Raw genomic sequence first — 21,047 nt, forward strand, 5'->3', positions numbered from 1 at the left:
TGTATTGGAGTTATACCGGCTATCGCTACACCATTGTGTATTTTGAAACAAGTACACAAAACAGAAACGGTAATAAAACGTACGTTTAACGCATGTTCAAAATATACAATGCGTTCGGTAATTGTTTTTTGATGATGAAATTATTGATACTAATCTGTGCTTACGGCTCAATGATTTTAGATACTCATCCGTTTACACGCTTATATTACGCGGGTGTTTACCAACGGCTGTATTAACTGTCTACGGAATTGTGTAAGAAATATTTATGAACGTAATATCTCAAAAGAAAAACATGACGAATTATAAAATTTAATTTGAATTTCGAATAATCAAGACGAGAAAAATAAGTCGGGGTAAACTTCGGGCGCTTTTGCCGTCAGTAGTAGTCGGGCGTTGGAGCCGTTCGCACGTGTTATTTACGATGCGGACACTAATATTCATATACTTCGCGTCTTTAGTGCACTGTGAATTTAAGAGTGATGTGAAACATTTAAGACATGCTCGAACTCTGATCAGGCATGGCAGGTCCAGGGTTCATTTCACGCGGCTGCATACGAGGGCAAGAGATCTGGTCGCTCAGGTCATAGAAGCAGAAACCAGCAGCGAATTAGGTAAAATATTTTGAAATTTCGTTTAACGAAAACAAATTACTTCGGCTATTCATAAACTTTCTCATTTTCAATGTAATTTAAGAGCAAATTTTCCTCATCACGACAAAGCCTTATTTAAGAAAAGATAAATTGATAAAAAGTGGGTAGGTGTAAAAAAATTAACTATTTTGAAATTTTTGTGTTGATATAGAAAGTGTTAGAATTAATTGTTGTTTGCGGTTACAATGAATAAGCGTTATAAAAATTATTTTAAATTCGAAATTCTATAGATATTTTTACATCTAGTTCATAGCGATTATATAAATTTTACTAAAATATATTTAACAATAAATATTTAAGTTCAATTAAAATAGAGTTATTGTTATAAATTATAATACACACACACACACACATAAATACTATAAAAACAAAAATATTTTTGTAATAAAGTTAATTTGACGAAGTTATCAATATCTAATGGATCACTTTAATGGTTCAGTTCATTAGATAAGGACTTTTGTTTTAACCAAACCGATACCGGAAATGGAACAATAACAAAACGTAATTCGTTCCGAAATATTTTAATCTAAATACCCTTACTGAACGCGGAAAAAAACAAAAAAGCGAAGAATCTCTCATTGAATGTGATAATTTGTTCCTTTTTGTCATATTTCAAATAGCTTTCTACTAACGTCATAGGTATGAAATAAATATATTCTATAATTATATTTAATTGCTATTATATTATAAATATTAAATAAAACTATGGTTTTAATAAATCAAAATGTGTGATACTTTATTTGTAATCAATACCGAAGTGCGTATTTACAGTAAGTTTTTGCTTGTGACGCTTCAAAATAGACTATTAATTTATTTAGCTAATAAGGGATTCTAAATCTCTAATAATAAGGTTTCAACAGTGCCTAATTAATCGTATTAATTTTATTATTTTTGGAAAAATTATCGAATTCCGCCAAGTAAAAAAAAATTGTCATTTTTCGATTCTTGGGTATCGATATCTCGAATAGAAAGCGAGCCGTCGAAAAATGTCTTTGTTACTTTTCGTCTTATTTTGTTGAGATCTATACAAATTCAAACGCATTGGGATTTGTACGTTTGCCAGATTATACTAATAATTACTATTTAGTTGAGATTTAAACTTTTATTTACCTGCTGTGGGTTATTCGAACATATTTTTTAAGTTATACGATTTCAATTTTTTTTTAAATATTACAAAGAATCCAAGAATACATTTGAATCATTGTTGCTAAATTTAGATAATAGTAAAATTACGTTTGCATGCAAAATGGCTGTTATACGAATCGTGAGTTTATAAATAATAGCATACTTGGGGTGAAATGATTTCTTCTATAACATTGAAATATATATAAGTATAAGATTTTGTATAAGTGTTCAACATTCAAAATATGTGAGCGCCAAAGGTTGCTCAGAAATTTTTAATATGACTAACTGACACACAACGAAACAGAATAACATACAACAACACATCTGTTGGTCTAACAGGATGAAATTTTGTACCGGATTTCCTTATGGAAAGGAGTTGTAAAGAAAGGATTCTAAAAAAATCATCTCCTAAGAGGGTTGAATGGGGGATGAATTTTTTTATGGAATCTTACATAACATTGGTTTCTGTTTATCAGTGATTGAATTTTTGAAAATTCATGACCCAGTTTGGTGACATTGTTGATTAAAGATTGTATTGAAGATTGCCTTGTTTTCAATGTTTGAAATTTAAAAATCTGTCCCTTATTTCTGAAATTATGGATGAAAGCATTCATGGAATTCGCAATATAAATAATATATATATATATTTTTTGTTAATTCGACATATAATTTCATTTTCAGTTACCAGTGGTACGATTTAATACAAAATACTAAACTCGTATATTTAGATTTTTATATGTACTCCTGTTCCTTATTATTAAAAAATATAAGTTTTGTAAGTGGAATAAACATTTTTTCTAATTATAATGATAATAATATATGTCAACAAAGTATACGCAGTATAGTTGCTCATAAAGTCTATTCCAACCAAGAGGACAAAGCCAAATAAACAGCATTTGACATTAGAGATTGACATAATACAACACTATTTAAGTACAATAGTGTTGTATTATAAATAAAGATATATCAATCACGAACTGTCAGTAGTGCACAATGTTGAAGGGATATTATAAAATCGCGTAGAATACGTAAATCTAAGGTTTGTTTTTCTTTATTCTTCGACTGGACCTACGGCCTACGAGCAGCAGGGCGATTCTGTAAAAATTCTAAATATCTTTCTATCTCACTTATGAAATGTTGACTAACGACTCACGACGATACACTATTTTAATATGTTTATCTTATAAATTTCATAATTTGTATAGCCAATGTCGCTAAAATCAAATTCTGAAATTTCACGCCCGTGTTCTGCGGCGATTTAAATAATTTTATTATTACTCATAAAAATATTCGCACTGGCAACATAGTAAAAAAAAACACAATAATAAAATAGTTATAAACTTCAAGTGACATTTGCTTAAATTATTTAAGCTGATGAAAAAAATAATAATACTTTTTCGAAAGATTCGCAATGTTGACAAACGGTTAAAGCCGCTGTATTTCTCGTTTATAATAACCAATAAGCTATAAATAACTTGGCGTCTAAGGGTTACCGTATTTTTTTACTTGAGGGATGATTTAATGGGCGTTCATTTCATGAGGTTCCAGTTTTGTATAAAAATGTCGATTAGGACGTTTTTATTTTAAACGATTTTATCAATAATAAATATATATACAATTGTCTAGAACTACTTTTTCTTTATTCGTAGTCTTTAGAGACGACTAATTAATAGACAAAAAAAATCTGAAAATAGTATCTTAAGACTCTCAGAGAGTAACTCGTCCTTTATATGGTGGAGTTCGATAATAGTCAGTATGTATGGTTTTACATAAACATTACCAAAACTAAATGGTGTATTTATTACATAATATCAAAATGTATTACATAAAATAGGTTTATCTATAGAGATTGTACTATTGCAATGATTGCATTATATTTACTTTTATAAATATATAATATTTAATATATATTAATTATTTACACTTGATGTTGTTTTTGTTTGGTGTTCTATTTTCAGAATATATTTCATAAACAATTATATTATTAGTTAAATAATTATGTAGTTATTTATTTTTGCTAAAAAAAATTTAATTCATATAATAGACTTTTACATACATTTTCGATACGCCGCTGAGGAACGTGTATAAGAAATTTAGAAATTACGTAGTTTTTTTTTTATGGCATTGTATGGTGGACGAGCATGGGCCACCTGATGTTAAGTGGTCACCACCGCCCATAGACAAAGGCGCTGTACGAAATATTAACCATTCCTTACAACACCTATGCGCCACCAACCTTGGGAACTAAGATGTTATGTCCCTTGTGCCTGTGATTACACTGGCTCACTCACCCTTCTAACCGGAACACAACAATACAGAGTACTGTTATTTGGCGGTAGAATATCTGATGAGTGGGTGGTACCTACCCAGACAGGCTTGCACAAAAGTTTCTGAGGTTTTCTTTATTATAATGCAGGCGGAGGGGGAAATGGGCCACATAATGACCATAGATATTAGCACCAGATAGACCAATCCTAACATCGCCAATGCGCCACTGTAGGATCTAAGATATTATATCCTTATGTCTGTAGTTATACTGGCCAATTTACCCTTGAAACCAGAAAAAAACAACATCCAATATTGCTCAGAAATGTACATAGTCCTACCGCCAAGTAAAGAAAGGTGAAATGTAAAGAATATAATTAAAGCGTTAATATTAACTTATTATCTACTGTAATTAAAATATATATTTATAATGCGTATTTTTATAGAACATCTTGCATTCTAAAAGCTATTTGAATTAATCGAATTAATGAAAAGAAAAATGAATATTTTGTAATTTTACTAATAATTGTGATCGTCCCGTTATAATTGAAACAGATGTAATAATTGTTAATAAGTAATAAAGCATTTGGTAGCGAAATCTCTCAATCAATGTTACTCGTCGTTCGATTCTCACTTGAAACATATATTTATTTAGGTCTGAGATCTTATCCTTGTATATCGTTAACGGCGGAACTCGGATTGTTATCTCATATGTATGTGAGTTTAAATTCATTCCAAGCAAGGAGATCGCTTTAATTTAATGTTAAGTGATTCACCTATAATCAATAACATCGGATAGAAATTGTTCGAAGTCAAACTAGTTATCACCAGTTCAATCTGGATTTGATTGATAAATTTTGGTTAAATTTTTAGCAGTTCCGTTTCGTTACTACAAGAACAGTATGACTGATTAGTAATGAACAGTGGATTGGAGTGGAACAGTTTCACCTTATGCTCATGTGAATGTAGCGAAATGGCCAAGCTTAATATTTTGACTAAGTTAGGCCTTGTAGAGTTAAGGCGAGTAGAATTAGAAGATTGGCTCTACATGAGATCTGATAAATTTTTGATAGTGCGAGGCATGTGGTCTCCTAAAATGTTTTTGGTGGGATATTCTATATCGCTATCCATCAATATAATTTATTGCTATGTTCTTGTTTCATATTTAGTTAGCCACATTGTATTTTAAATGTTGAAAAAGAGTAACTACTGAGTTTCTTGTCGGTTTTTTAGGTAGAATCTATTTTCCGAACCGGTGGTGGTTTCTTTAAATATAGTTTGTAAAATTACGATTCAAAAGTGCAACTTCAATTAAGTATATTTTGATATTGATTTTTTTGAGGGTAGGTTAACGAACAAGATACATAATGACTATATGAAAACCTTGTTCCAATTTCGCATAGTCTAGTTGGATTAGAAGTAAAGTCTACTAAACATCCCACTGCTGGGCTAAGGCTTTCCCTTTGAAGAGAGGGTTTGGAGCTAATTATTCCGCGCTGTCTCAAAGCGGAATGATAGACACACATGTGACAGAATTTCAATGAAATTAGATAGATGGAATCTACATCTGTCCTCACGATATTTTCCTTAACCGTCGAGAATGTGATGAATTATAAACAAATTTAGCAGATGAAAGTGCTTCAGTAGTGCTTGCCTGGGTTCAAACTGAAAATCACCAGTTAAGATGCACGCATTAACCTTGTCATCTCGTCTCGATAGTTGCTTAATTAACGCTTTAAATATATATCTTTGAATATATATATATCTTTTTTCAAATATCATTTTTTCAAATTTCATCTTTGTATATATATATATATCTTTTTTCAAATATTATTCCAAATAATAAAAGTCGACATGTACTGTGGAGATATTAAAGATTATAACGAAAAAAAAATATTTAATTGGATGGAAATTTTCACAACATGATATTAAAAATGAAAACGTAATCGAAATACTAGTTATTCAAGAAGTCTCCTTCTTTTTCAAGCACTTGTATCGTCATTCTGCAAGGTTATAATTAATGTAGAGCTACCGCCAGTTCGGAATCTTGATTAAATGGAGAAAAAACTACGAGGAGCTCATTAGTTATCTTTTATTAATGAGAATAGTCAGCTTAATATAAAATGAAAATAAGTGTCCTGTATTATTAGAAAAATTATGGAAGTAGCATGTAACCTTTGCATATACTATGCAGCTATTGACTCGCGATCCAGAAATGTGCTCCTACCGTCATACAGTTCACCTAGCATAATATTCATCGAACTTGATTTGCTTAGCATTGCTTTAATTAAATTACATTATATTTTTAATAACTTAGAGGTACATTTTCTATGTAAATATTAGCACTAGGCTAAGCTGTTAATGGGTTAAATAAAAAAAAATATCTTAATACAATTTCATTTATATTAATGGAAACCAAAGAATAGTAACTCTATAATTCTCACGTATCCTAATATTTTAAATGAGATAATAACTTTATATATATATGTCTTCATGTTACTCTTTCAAAGCGAAACCACTTCACCGAATTTGATGTAATTTGATATGCAGCAAGCTCGAACTTCAAGGAAGGATATTCGCTACTTTACGCCTTACACCCAACCTAATACGCGAGCGAAGTCGCGGTTGGCAACTAGTAATATATTCTTGTATTTTGCAATACGACTTATCTTTTAATGTTTGTTTTTTCAGAATAAGATTAAGATTTATTAATCAACAAAGTTAAAAATATTTGCGAAATTTGATTATAGAAATGTAAACCTGGCCCCAGGGAGACTATATTGACTTTGTGAAGTCAGAGACTTGGTGTTACTTAAGTTTGCCTATAATATTCGTGTTTATACAATGACTGTCGGTACCTCTATTAAAATTAATCTTTATTATTGTAAATATACATAAGATAAATTAATTTGAACTTTGACTTATAAGGTGTGTTACTCCATAAAATATTACATTCATAATAAAACAAGTTCGAAATCCAATCCCTGCAGACAAATAATAATTAAATTGTATTTAATTAAAAATATATTATATTCTTAAAAGATTAAAATTAAAATAATATTTAAGCTCTTTAATATTTTTATTAAGCTAAGAAGCTCTCGGTTTTACGCGCACTTTAGGGGTTCTAAGGTTTTAGTTATAAAAAAATAGCCTACATCCAAAATAAATAAAAATAAAAATAAATAAATAATACTAAATCTAATCAAGTTTAATTCGAGTGGACTTTTTATCGAATATATAATATTAGTGTAGATTTAAAACGTCTGACAATTGTGTCGATAGACAATGAAGATGTAATACTCCACTTGAATTGAAATCTGTCTGCGGAAAATGAACTAGCCCTCAACGAATTTGCTCTCAACGAAAGCGATCAGACGATTTTCGTTTTTCATTATTTATTTTCTTCTTTGATACACCGCCTAAGCATTTCAATTGAGATGCGAGAACAAAAGCGCAATTTTAAAAGAGGCTCAGGAAATAATCAGCTTAATTTCAAATACTATAGATCGATATTACAGTTAAGATATTTTTTTTAATGATTGATAAATTGATAACAATTACGTACAGCCACGATTATATTGATTACTTTCATGGAAATTGTGACGAATATTTATTAATTTTCTATTTTAGATCAATTCATCCTTCTTTTGGCAAGGTATTCGTAAGATTATTCAATTAATAAATTTTAATCTCATGAACATTTAACATTGATAAATAAGCACTTATAAAAAAACCTTTAATTGTAATATTTACTTATTGAAATAAATGCTTTAAGTTACGTTAATGTATATCTATATTGAAACAAAATTGTAGAAGGTACTTTACATTTGTGTTGTAATATTCAATTATTAGTTAAGAGAAATACATCATTAAATTCTACTTAGAACTAATAATTGCTAAGAGGTTCTATGAAGAGAATACACTTACCTCACGTTCTCAACAAAGTCCTAGAAACTTCATCATAGTGTTCACTATAATCAAATACTATAAATTTAGGCACGTGTATTCATGCTTCTTAAAATATATATTTGTAACGTATCACGAGAATTTGCAAATTGTGACAACATGAAGCTTTGTTCTATTTTTAAATTCAAAACAAGTAAGCTGACAGGCAAATAGTCAACTTAATGGTAAGTTTTCACCGCCCAAAAACATCAACATTGTGAGAAATATTAACCGTCCTTACATCGCCTCACATGCCACTTACTTGGAAAGTAATATGTTGCGCCTATACTGATTCACTCACCCTTCAAACCGGACGGACAATTTGGCGGTAGAATACATATCTTATTTATTTATGTATCTTTTATTTAATAACTGTTGGATATTGATAAGTAATATGACTTTTATTCATATGTCTATATGAGGACGTATCGCACGTAAAGAATTTCTCATATTAAAAGTCTTCAAAGCTAGCACGCTTTAGTGTACGATGTATTACACTTCTTGCTTGAAGTATTTTCAAAGTTGATGTAATAATAAAAACATATATTTTCATAATATAAACACAGATTGCCCGTGTGATTTGAATAAGCACTACTGAATTTTCATGTGCGTAATTTGTGTTTATAATTCATCCCATCCCAATCCATCAAAGGTGAACATAATGAGAAAACCCGCAAGTGTAATTTCAACGATATTCTGCCACATATGTATGTATCTAACTCGCATTGGAGCAGCATAGCGGAATAAGTCCAAACCTTCTAAAAGGGAAAGGAGATCTTAGCCCAGTAGTGGGATATATAGAATATTTTTTTTTACTTTACTGATAACTCTAATGCAAAAGGCAAAATGGAAATATGCGGTGTATTGCATATAAATTATGAGTTATTATGGACTCTAGAAAAATATAATTACTTAGCTTCAAAGCAAACTTCACGCCTTAGCCAATATTTCATACGATATCATGGCATTTTACATTATGGATTGCAAAAGCCATCGAGCGACATAATGTACCAAAATATTGAGATATGTATGTATCAAGTATGATACTACAGAAAATTTACAATACGTCATTTTTATAGTATGTTTAGTGTTATTTAGGGTTCCGTACATCGAAAGGAAAAAGGGACCCTCCTTTGATCATTTCGTTGTCCGTCTTCTGTTTATCTGTCTGTCTGTCTTTTCGTCAAGAACCTTTGTTTAAGGAACGTGTAGTGGTATAAAGTTGAAATTAATAAGAAACACTAAATTTCATGATCCCTTGAAACTGTGCAAAATCAAACCTTTATCAGCTGTAAGTCTACACAATTAAAAGACGTTGTTTGAGTCGCATTTCACGTAGACCTAAAGTTTGGTAATATGTTTTAGCACAAGTATAGAAACAAATATCCGAAAACGGTAAATTTGTTCTTAAGTTCTGTCTATATGTCTGGTAATACGGAACCCTCAGCATTTCTCATAACTTTTCAGGTTTGAACTGAAATGCTTTTCCTTTTTGTACAATGATTATATTACATTAAACGTTCAAGGATATTTAAGATAATATGAACTGTACATTATAATAAAGGCTTGCAATTATTTTGCTTTAAGAAAAAGCTTATCTGCTCATTATGTAACTAGTTACAATATTTTATTGAGCTTTCCTTGGGAAGTTTGTAAATCAAATCTTGGAATACAGCTTAAAAACCTATTCTACTGAAGAGCAAAACTTTACACCTCGTTGGCGATGGTGGAGAAACATACTGAATATCATATCGTACTTTGTTCAGAATTGAAAGATATTTGTTTGATAGGTTTCCTCACGACTTTTTCATACACTTCAACTTGCCATTTTTGTTTGGTTTAGTCTCCTGAGTTAGTTATTTTGATATATATATATATATTGTGTATCAGTTATTAGGTCAATGTAATAATACTTTTTATATAGTGTATATTGATTAAATCTCCTCTCGTTTTACGATCTATAGTGACATTAGCTTCACACTTTATTAAGCTAAAATGAAGATTCTAAAGGTTATTTTATTACATATTTTATTTATGGTTAAGGTAATGTAATCAAACACATATAAAACCAAAATTTGTTTAGTGTAATAATATTAAATTTTGAAAAACGATACTTGAAAATACACATTTACGACAATTAAAATTTGTAGAATTAAAATTAATTAATGAATTTCACACAGTCACGTCCTGATCCTGAAATTGTACTAATAAATTTTTGTTCCTAATATATATCCAAGTGTGCAAATGTTCAGTTATAAGCTATTTGAAATTATAAAGTCAGGGCTCAAAATCGTGATCTATCTACGTAGGAATACTAACAGCTTAGTCATAATACTTTTACAATTACCTTAAGTACTTACATTCGCGTAATATAACATTTAGGCTTTAGGTGCGCTCTTAAGCTAAACTTACAAGCTCACAGAATCTCGGTTACACGTGTGTGGCTGTAGCTTTTCATTCCGCTTCGCTTGATTCACGCACAACCAAGCCAGTTGGGTTTAAATCATTTTCACTTTACTTAGAGAGAGATAAAACGCAATTTTTTTAAATACATTTCTTCAATAGAACTTCATAATCTGATAAGATAGATTACAAATCACTTTAAGTACTTTTTTCTAGTCTATAGTATACCTGATTATATGGAACGTGCTTTTGTTGTCAACTAACGCCTGAGCGAAATGGATCGTGTAATGATATCTTTGTTTTTTTTCCCTTTGATACTCTGTCAGTCTTATCGTCCTTCTATTAGCAAATCAGATTCCATTATTTTTATTACGTAGATAAATTAATAAAAATAAGAAAACATTTATTTAGGAAAGAGATAGCTGATACAAGGTTAACATAATAACTTGAAAAAAAAAATCCTTCGGTGCATGAATACATAAATGCAATTATCTTGTTTATATGTCTGCAACTGTGATGTGTCTTGAAAAAGTGTACCATTAAGCTTTTTATGTTGGGTTAGGCCGTACTTAGATTTTCAATGATATCCTTTGTGACTGATGATTTTACAAAAACAAAATACACTGAATGAATGTAATATTAACTCTCCTTGTAAATCTTCGAACTGAAATTGTAATGCTGCCTGGTAATAAAAATATGAAGGCACACAAAAATAAAATAAAAAAATCAAATTAAAGTTACACCAAGATTTGTGAAGATACAAATATATAAAAAAAAAACTGATATTTTTTTTATGAATATTTACTTAAAATACAGATTATTACCAATAAGCCTGTCAAAGGTCCTCAACTTTTCCGCTTAATAGTAGTTGGCGTAGCGTCTTATTTTGTATATAAACCCTTCGCCTAATCGGATTTAACGTGAGAAGTTAAACATCTGCTCGTTGTTCTTTACTTAGAAGGATCAACATGAGCCGTAGTTTTAATCGACACTCTCGAGGTTTACGTACGTCCGACGAATACGTGATAACAGTGGTAGTGTTACAATAATTTTGTATGTGTGGGTAAACGTTTACGAGTACAGTGTCAAAGACGATGAAGATTTATTTACATTGTGTGAATCATTACATAGTATATAATAAAACAAAGTCGCTTACCGCTGTTTGTCCCTATGTATTAACATAATAATAATAATATTATAATAATATTGGACAACATCACATACATTACTCTGATCCCAATGTAAGTAGCTAAAGCACTTGTGTTATGGAAAATCAGAAGTAACGACGGTACCACAAACACCCAGAACCAAGACAACATAGAAAACTAATGAACTTTTTCTACATCGACTCGATGAATCCGCCGGGAATCAAACCCGGTACCTCGGAGTAGTGTACCTATGAAAACTGGTGCATACACTACTCGATCACGGAGGTCGTATGCTTAGATCTTTGAAATTACATCACAGATGTTGATGCGTTTTTTTTAATATATATATTGATTCAAGAGGAAAGTTTATATGTGTTGAGGTTTCTAAAGTGATGTCAACATTGCACCCGTATGTATGTGGTTGAGTACGTGAATATATAGTTGCCTGCTTGGTTGGTCGAGTACAGGTGTCGAGGTTCTGTGAATAAACCTATGCCTGGCCAATAGATAGTTAATAGGTTTTCTCTCAAGAAATTATCTGTAGCAGTGCAGAGTATGAATATTAGCAGTTTTCACGCCCTTGCCCTGAAAAGTTCGCAAAGCCGTTGCTCCTTCGCGGTCGACAATCTAACCAAACAAGTCCAACTTTTTCTATTCGTGTCAGTTTCCTCATTTTCATAATCCGTTGGTTCCAAGCTTAAACTGTCCAGTAGTTACGGAATACCATCAAATTGAACTATAGCAACGAGGGGATAGAGAGTGTACCTCTGTGTGTCTATTTCGCATACATGATCTGTCCTGAGACATAATTATTATGAAATTCTGTACGAGTGACCTGACCGTTTAAGCTATGATCATCTCCTAGCACAAGCATTAAGCTTTAATGGAGGGGTAACCAGGAACATTAGTAATTCCTTAAACATGAGCATCGATAGAAATCTTTAAAAAAATGTTTTTTGTTTTTAAATAATTTGTACGTTTTCGAAGAAATGTCGATAATTTTAACAGCATTACGGCGTTTTAACCGCTTGTTACCATCATCATTCATCATTCCATTTTTCTATAAATTGTTTACAATTTACTTGAACATCACTGATTTATAACTTTAACTGTACATAGGTTGCTGTTAATATTATTTTTTTAATTTATTGACATTACAATATTAACTAAATTAGTAGCAAAGTGTTTCTCGCTTATACTTCTTGGTATATCTACATATCGAATCAGTTTACCTTGCCTTTAATTTGATCTTGCAAAATGACAATTTTGAAAATACTTGTCTACTTCTACATCTACATCTGAAAAGTGAAATTAAGGATCATATTCCAAATCCAAGAAGGACTAGTACTTAATTGAAGATTGCTGATTCATATCATCAAAGTTCTACTGCTAAATTTAAGTATTTTCCTTTCCAGCATTCGATAGACAGTCAAATTGAGAATGTGAATGGCTGTAAGTGTTTTAAGCTCTGAAATATCAAGTTACCAAATATTAGTACGAATTATTTGCTTCAGCAACTAAAATGCCACACAAAGGAATTTATTCGAAGTCAATTTCTTAAATAAATGTAGGGAAAATTTATTCTAACGGCCCATCTCACAATAATAGAGGAGATTTTATCTAGAAATCTTGGAATTTTGCGAATGAAGGTTTTTGTTAGAATACTTACTTATTATAATGTACCACGATAAGATCGTTTACAGAAAGTTGAATGAGATACAACCGTCTGTATCTTTTAGCTCTAGCTTATAAACATTTGAACAAACATTCTCGGCTCTCCAACACTATTGGAGAGCCGAGATGGCCCAGTGGTTAGAACGCGTGCATCTTAACCGATGATTTCGGGTTCAAACCCAGGCAGGCACCACTGAAATTTCATGTGCTTAATTTGTGTTTATAATTCATCTCGTGCTCGGCGGTGAAGGAAAACATCGTGAGGAAACCTGCATGTGTCTAATTTCAACGAAATTCAGCCACATGTGTATTCCGCCAACCCGCATTGGAGCAGCGTGGTGGAAAATGCTCCAAACCTTCTCCTCAAAGGGAGAGGAGGCCTTTATCCCAGCAGTGGGACATTTACGGGCTGCTTATGTATGTATGTTATGTTATAAACATTTGCAACGGTTAGTAAATTTATATTCTAAATATGAAAGCTCAGATTTTGTTCTACGCTCTTCACTCATTTAATAATATATATATTTATATATATCCGTCTCGATATATATATATTGGGAAGGATCACAGCGGATTGTAAGTCACCACTATCGACATACATTGGTACTGTAAGAAATTTTAACCATACCTGTAGCGTATTTAGGTGTATGCGTACGTTGAAACGTCTATGTTTTGTCTATGGAATGATTTGACGTATGACTTACTTGTTTTTTCTCTTCCCTTCTGGTGTGAGCCGCGGTAACGTGTGTTATGTGAGTGCGCCGCGCTTTTGAAATTAGCTTGTGTAACGGACTAATCCTTCTCCTATAATATCACCCATCCCTTTATCTGTGTTCTTCGAGTGTATGAAGACCAAGGGAGCGCTCCCAAGAAGAACGTGTCTTCGCAAGTCAGAGCCCAGAGTTTTAAGGTAACAACCCCTTTTATACCAAAAATACAGTCCACTTTTCTCTCGCGCGTACAATACCTTTCATCGCTAATGCGCCACCAATCTTGGAAATTAAGATGTACCTTGTGACTGTAGTTACACTGACTCACTCATTCTTAAAAACGGAACAACAATACTAAGTATTTCAAGTTGGCGGTATAATGTATATGACCTAACCGCCCTACTACAAAATTAATAATGTTCCTTTGACATATTCGGGTCAAAGTGTCTAATTTCCAAAATTAGCCAACCAAATAGGAAATTCTATAGCACATGAATGTGTATCATAACAGAGACACTCTCTTTATTTCCTCACACTTATGACGAATGACGAATAAACTTACAATTTTAAAGACATGAGAGTACTTTTAAACAGGTGACCTTAAATAAAAAAAATTATATAATATAACCTGAACTGGCATCTCGCTATCTGAAGCCGTATAAGCTGGGTACTGTGCTGTTCATGCACAGACTATAAATTATAAGCTTTATAATACAATATAATCATATCAAATCAAATTCTTTTATTCAATGTAAATCATAACACTTACTTATTGATTGTCGAATTAAAACTGGTCCTCCTGCACCGGATAAATTAAAATACCCTGCCGAGAGAAGAACTCGAAAGAAACTCAGTTTGTTTTTATTTCGTTTATTAATTTTAGATTGTTTATACAAAATAATATATTCGATATAACAAAGAAAAAGCCAAGAGGCGATCGTTTCATTCACAAGGTGTGTCACGAACAAAAGCAATTCCCCCTATTTGCTAATAGCTACGCTGTGCGCGATTGTAGTTCTTGGCTCTCGAATGGCGTAAGATGTTCGTTTACGATCTTGCATCGTTATTGGATGTCTTTGAAGAAAATTTTCATGAAAGAATTTTCTAGATTAAAAAACGAAATATTCATTTGTTAATTGTAGTTTAAGTTGATTGTTTTGTTACTTTTATTAATAATTGAAAAAATTATACTGGTTTTAGAATTACCTTTTTTATTTAAATTTAATTACATTTTAAATTAATATTTTTCATATTATATCATATATGAAATTTCAATTACAAAGTGACTATAGAGAATCATCTCAATAATTGTTTTTAATAAATAATTTAGATTTATTGCTACGTAGAGCACCATTAGTCATAAGAGACATTTGCCATCCCTTATATCAATGCGCTACTAGCCTCGGGAACTAATATTTTATGTATCTTGTGCCATACACTAACTCACTTAACCTTTAAACCAAACTCAACGATACTAATTATTATGGCGATAAGATATTTGATGAATGACGGGCTTGCACAAGCTTTATCACCACGAACAACTATTAAGAGTTCATAGATATTGTATTAAGTATGTAATATATTTTATAATTTACAGATGACTTATTATTTTCCATAACATTCTGAATTATTATACAATATTAATCACAAAGATATATTTTTCGTTTTAATTTTCTCTAACATTATTCTTAACTCTACTTATATTATTATGTATCAACTTAGTTCCTTAGTTGTTCTGCCGATTACACGATCAAGAGATCTCAACGGGTGAATAATTTTACAAATTTTACGTGATCTAAGCGGCGTTAAAGATGGAAATACGAAATCAATATCACTCAAGTCGGGCACGACGTGTATTATAACTGATTAACTTAAATCTGTTCTACCATTTTATGGTAAGCGTTTAATTTTCGACGGCATATCTTGCTTAGCTTAAAATAACGACGAAACGAACGTTCTCAATGTTTAAAGTATATATTCTATATTATCTGCCGCCTGCGGATTTGCTCGCGTTTTATTTTATCATCAGGTCTTAGTCATAGCATAAGTTTCTTTCCTTTCTTGGAGTTTCAGTTTGCTTCATACCATTTTCTATCAAATTTAGTTTAGCTGTTTCGCCATGAAAGAGTAACAGTAGGACACACAGCGAGTTATTTTCGCATTTATAAAATTAGTACAGAATAAAAATAAAGTAAAGTGGAAAATGTATCTTTTTAATTTTTTATGTGAAACAAAAAAAGTTTTGTGTGCGATAAGTGTAAAATTTTAATGTCGGATTTACGTGCCATGAACGTTGCATATTTCACCTTTTAGTAAAAGTTTTGTCACGTTTACCCGTTTGCACGTGTTTTGCTTATTTATATCGCAGTATTAGTATCCCACAATAATATGAAATATTCATCCATTAGAACTTTAAAATCAAATATACTCTCGTAGTAATTGACCAATTTTTACGTTACGACGTCTATTAAAAATATTCATAGCGTGCTTTTAGGAATGTCAATGCTCACTGCTCTACTCTATGTCCTATTAAAGATTTCAGCATTAGCAGCCCGTAAATGTCCCACTGCTGGGATAAAGGCCTCCTCTCCCTTTGAAGAGAAGGTTTGGAGCATATTCCACCACGCTGCTCCAATGCGGGTTGGCGGAATACACATGTGGCAGAATTTCGTTGAAATTAGACACATGCAGGTTTCCTCACGATGTTTTCCTTCACCGCCGAGCACGAGATGAATTATAAACACAAATTAAGCACATGAAATTTCATTGGTGCCTGCCTGGGTTTGAACCCGAAATCATCGGTTAAGATGCACGCGTTCTAACCACTGGGCCATCTCGGATTTCAAAGGAAAGATTTCAGACAATAAAAAAACAATAGTAACTCTAAGCGAATTGTGTGTGAGGTGCCGCTCTATACTGATTTAAAGTTCGAATTCCTTTATTCCAAAGACAAAAGGAGTTTGTGGAGCTCGCACCGAACGATACGATTGCTGTACTAACAATTCTCATTGTAATAATGAGTTCAAGTGATACCTCCTTTAGCCACATTGTTATGTATACATGTATAAATTTAAAAACATTCATAGTTTAAAATATATAATCAAGTCTTAATTTCACCTCGTCTTGCTTATTTAGAAAACACTCTAAAATAGTAAACATTTAAAGTGCACGACTCATAACGCTCAATGTTTCGAAAAAAAATCTACTTATTCTACAAACATAGATATATAAATATACCGACAATAAAAGTCTTTTAGTTTTTAATAATTAGAATAAAACTGAATATAACAGTAATTGTCTATTAACGAATTTATTTATAAAAAAAAACACTCAATTGTGACGTCGGTTTCTTAAACACTCTTAGAATAACACCGACGAGACCATATAGGTATGATCGTATAGATAAAATCGAGAAATAGTTTAACCATTACTAATTATTTCTGCTTTAACAATATTCCTAGCTAGAATTTTCTTAAAATTTTATTTATCAAATCTGACGACCTTCGTGGTCGAGTAGTGTGTACACCGGTTTTCATGGCTACGCTACTCTGAGGTCCCGGGTTCTATGTTGTCTTGGGTCTGGGTGTTTGTGGTACCGTCGTTAGAGTTTTAGAAAAATATTAAAATATAACACAATAATTTGTTATATTTTTCTTTTATTTATTCGATTATTGGGGTAAAAAGATAAATTTTAAATGATTTTTTATTTTCATTTATACGATGAAGTGTGAAAAATTCTAAATGGAAACATTGTCTTGACAAAATTACGATTATCGGAGTTTTTCCTTTGTTTTCTTTCGCTTAGCCTTTAAACTTGAATATATAGTTATTGGATTATCCCCCGGAATAAATTTAGGACTTCATGCCCTAAGGGTGGAACCTTATTACTAAGCCCGTGTTGGAAGTCTGCCTCTGTGTCAGAAGATTGAATCTTAACACATGTAACTTTATACTTAGACTAATATTACTGGCAAACAGTTTTGGCAATTTGGCAATGTAGCTAGCATAAATTGCCAAGCGATTGTGGATCAATTATAAAAAAAATTATCAACACACTCACCTTTTTTAAATGTTATTGTTCAATTTTGACAAATACTTGGAATACATCAATATATTCCGTAGCTATGTCCACTAATTTACGAACAAATCAATGAAATTAATAAATCTTAATTTTATTAAAACAAAAGACAGATGAAGCGCGCTGAATGTTTTATTGAAGCGAGCAATCATCAATAAGGTAACTTCGTTCGTACTGGCGGGAATTCGTATTCGCTTTTGTTGCTTCACTATAATGTTCTGCGCACTCCATCTTAGTTTTATTTTATATTTTGCTCCATTTTAAAAACGAGTGATAAGCAAATAATGCATAAATTAATGCACTAGTGATCACTTACTATATTTCCCACTTGCTTGTATTATTAAAAAAAAAATGTAAATAAACCACGATATATCCGAAAGTTTTCCTTGAATCTCAATTTTTAAATGTATATTTAATATATAAAAAAAAAGATTTACTGTTGAAGAGGGTAAAATACGTGTTTCTTAAGCAAAAATGGTGCGATCTAACCCGAGGACATGCATTAAATTTGTATGTGTTTATTTTGAGTTTATGATTAGGTATATCATATTTGATTGTTACGGAAGATTCCCAATCTGCTACATCCATATCCGAACTGGATCCGCATGGTGGCTTAGGTTCCAACTTCTCTTTCGGTCAGAAGGCGACCTTTTTAAATGGCCTATGCTTAGGGAGCTGGTCGAAACGCGTGATAAGACTGATTGTTTTTCCATGCTTTAAGATATGGAAGTGTAATCTGCGCAAGTTAGGTCAATTCTAAAAATAATTTCCTAACAGAAAAACGTAATAACTTTTAACTGGCCATATTCGGGGATTGAATCCAGTACCTGAAAATATACAGCCTTTTAAAATAGCTACTGATGTACCGAGGCAGTTAATACTCTATAGAGATTAACTGAATCATTAGCTTTAGCTGGAATAAAACTAAATGCTTTTAAGCGATTTTATAGTAAAGCGAACACTGATTTGGACTTCCACTTAAAATATTACGATGTTCCGTTCAATAAATTTTATGTAACGGACGAATATTTTTTGGACAAATATTGTAAAATTGCATCACAATCTCGAGATTAGTGGCAACTTTGGAGTAAAAATAAACAAGCGAGTAATATCGGAAATATAAACAATCTATCTTTTTTTTAAATTAATGTTCATAATATTAAATAAATAAATTTGATTAAATAATATTCAAAAAATAAAGGGATTAAATTTCAAGCAATGGCGCATGTAAAATATTTTGTACAAATGAAATATATTGTTACAAGGGCTCACATTTAGTGAAAGACAGACAATCGCATACAGCGATTATCTTTCAATAATATACCAAAAATGTACCTATATATTCAATTAAATTAAAAACTAATCAAAATAAAAGTCGCGTATTAAAGTGAAAATTGCAGGTTCGATCGATAGCTGGTGCTAAACATTTGTAAGTTTTAACTGTATTAAATCTTAATCTAGCAAATTGAATTTCCTTATAAGCAATGTTTCCTGTAACACATAGACCTTTTCTAGCCGCTTCCATCCATCATTACAGATTCCATGCATCTTGTACAGATTGTCCCTCTTATCTCCTTAATATCATCTATCCATCTTACATACCTCTTGGTGTATTAATTTCGCCCCCTTTCAAAGCTCGTATAAGCTATTAGAAATAGGACTATTGGTAATACTTTGGATACAAGAATTAAAAATACGACTCAAAAAGCAATCTAGTAAATTATTGAGTATAAATCAACTCTTACCAATTTTTCAATGACAATTATAGTGTTTAACTTTTAAAAATAAATTAATACGTCTGATCGAGTTTTGTCTATGTCATGATTTCTTAAAGGCGATCTGGCGCCTATCGTGGAACTCAAGCGTAAGTGCAAACATAAGTGCATTCTCTGTTCCCTCAATCTCATAATCCGATGAGACTGCGAATCCGACACGACCGGAATGAGTTCAAGTGGAAGAACAATGGCCTTATATAGTCTCAGTACGGGAATGTCAACACCATTTCCAGACTAGGAGCTGAGCGAATGTCCTAGCAGAGAAATTTTAATAATCTGATACGAGGTTTGACCCCAAGACTTAGGGATCTGCACCGTTAATAGCCAACCACTACACCAATGAGGTAGTTACATCTTATTAATATGCATCATATATATCTCATCTATCACATATCGCTGTTTCGCGGTAGAATATATGATGAATTGGGTACTCTACTTACCTAACTAGACGGACTTGCACAAACCTACCACAGTTTTTTTTTTATGATATCGGTAGCCTGACGAGCAAATAGGTCACTTGATCGCAAGTGGTCACTACCGCCCGTAGACAATGGCGCTGTAAGAAATATTAAACATTCCTTACATCAACAATGCGCCACCAACCTCGGGAACGATGTGGATGTTATGTCCCTTGTGCCTGTAGTTACATTGGCTCACTCACCCTTCAAACCGAAACAGAACAATACTGAGTACTGCTGTTTGGCGGTAGAATATCTGATGAGTGGGTGATACCTACCCAGACGGGCTTGCACAAAGCCCTACCACCAAGTAAATAATAGTAATATAAGGTCTGATCAAAATCAAAATATACCTTTACCAAGTAGGGTCTTTTACAAGCACCATAGAGTCGTCATTTAATAGGATTAAATCTTTTGTAAAGCTGACGGTTCGGAATGTAGATAATACCCAAAAGGACCAATTGGATAAATTAATTTTGATAAAATAAACGAAATCTTTTTTTATAAAAGGATATCATTCCAGGATATGAAAAGGACCCATAACCGAAGGTTTACAATACGATGTCTATTTATTTAATTACGTCACAAACAAATACTTGAGCATTACAAATAAATAAAATATTAATTAATTCCAGTGGAATTTTATAGGCAGCTTCCAGTTTCTAAATTTCGTGGTGGTAAATATAAATGTAATAACTGAGATTCTATTTATATCAATTAAATGGGAAATGAATGAGAACGTTATATTAAAAAAAATGGATTTTGCTACATTTAAATAACTTCAAAAGCTGGTATAAAAATTGACGTGGAATAAAT

The 21,047-nt window shown here is 31.8% G+C and overlaps 1 protein-coding gene across 1 annotated transcript in view; it reads left to right on the forward strand.

Moving 5' to 3' along the window:
* The first annotated feature begins 421 nt into the window (after positions 1-421).
* Positions 422-21,047, forward strand: part of LOC125077199 (probable G-protein coupled receptor 158) — a 191,068-nt gene continuing 170,442 nt past the window's right edge. The window contains exon 1 of the mRNA XM_047689059.1: positions 422-611. Within this exon, the coding sequence (XP_047545015.1) occupies positions 422-611 (190 nt within the window). The remainder of the gene's footprint in view (positions 612-21,047) is intronic.

This window comes from Vanessa atalanta, chromosome 1, assembly GCF_905147765.1.
Source record: "Vanessa atalanta chromosome 1, ilVanAtal1.2, whole genome shotgun sequence".
In the NCBI taxonomy this organism is placed as follows: domain Eukaryota; kingdom Metazoa; phylum Arthropoda; class Insecta; order Lepidoptera; family Nymphalidae; genus Vanessa; species Vanessa atalanta.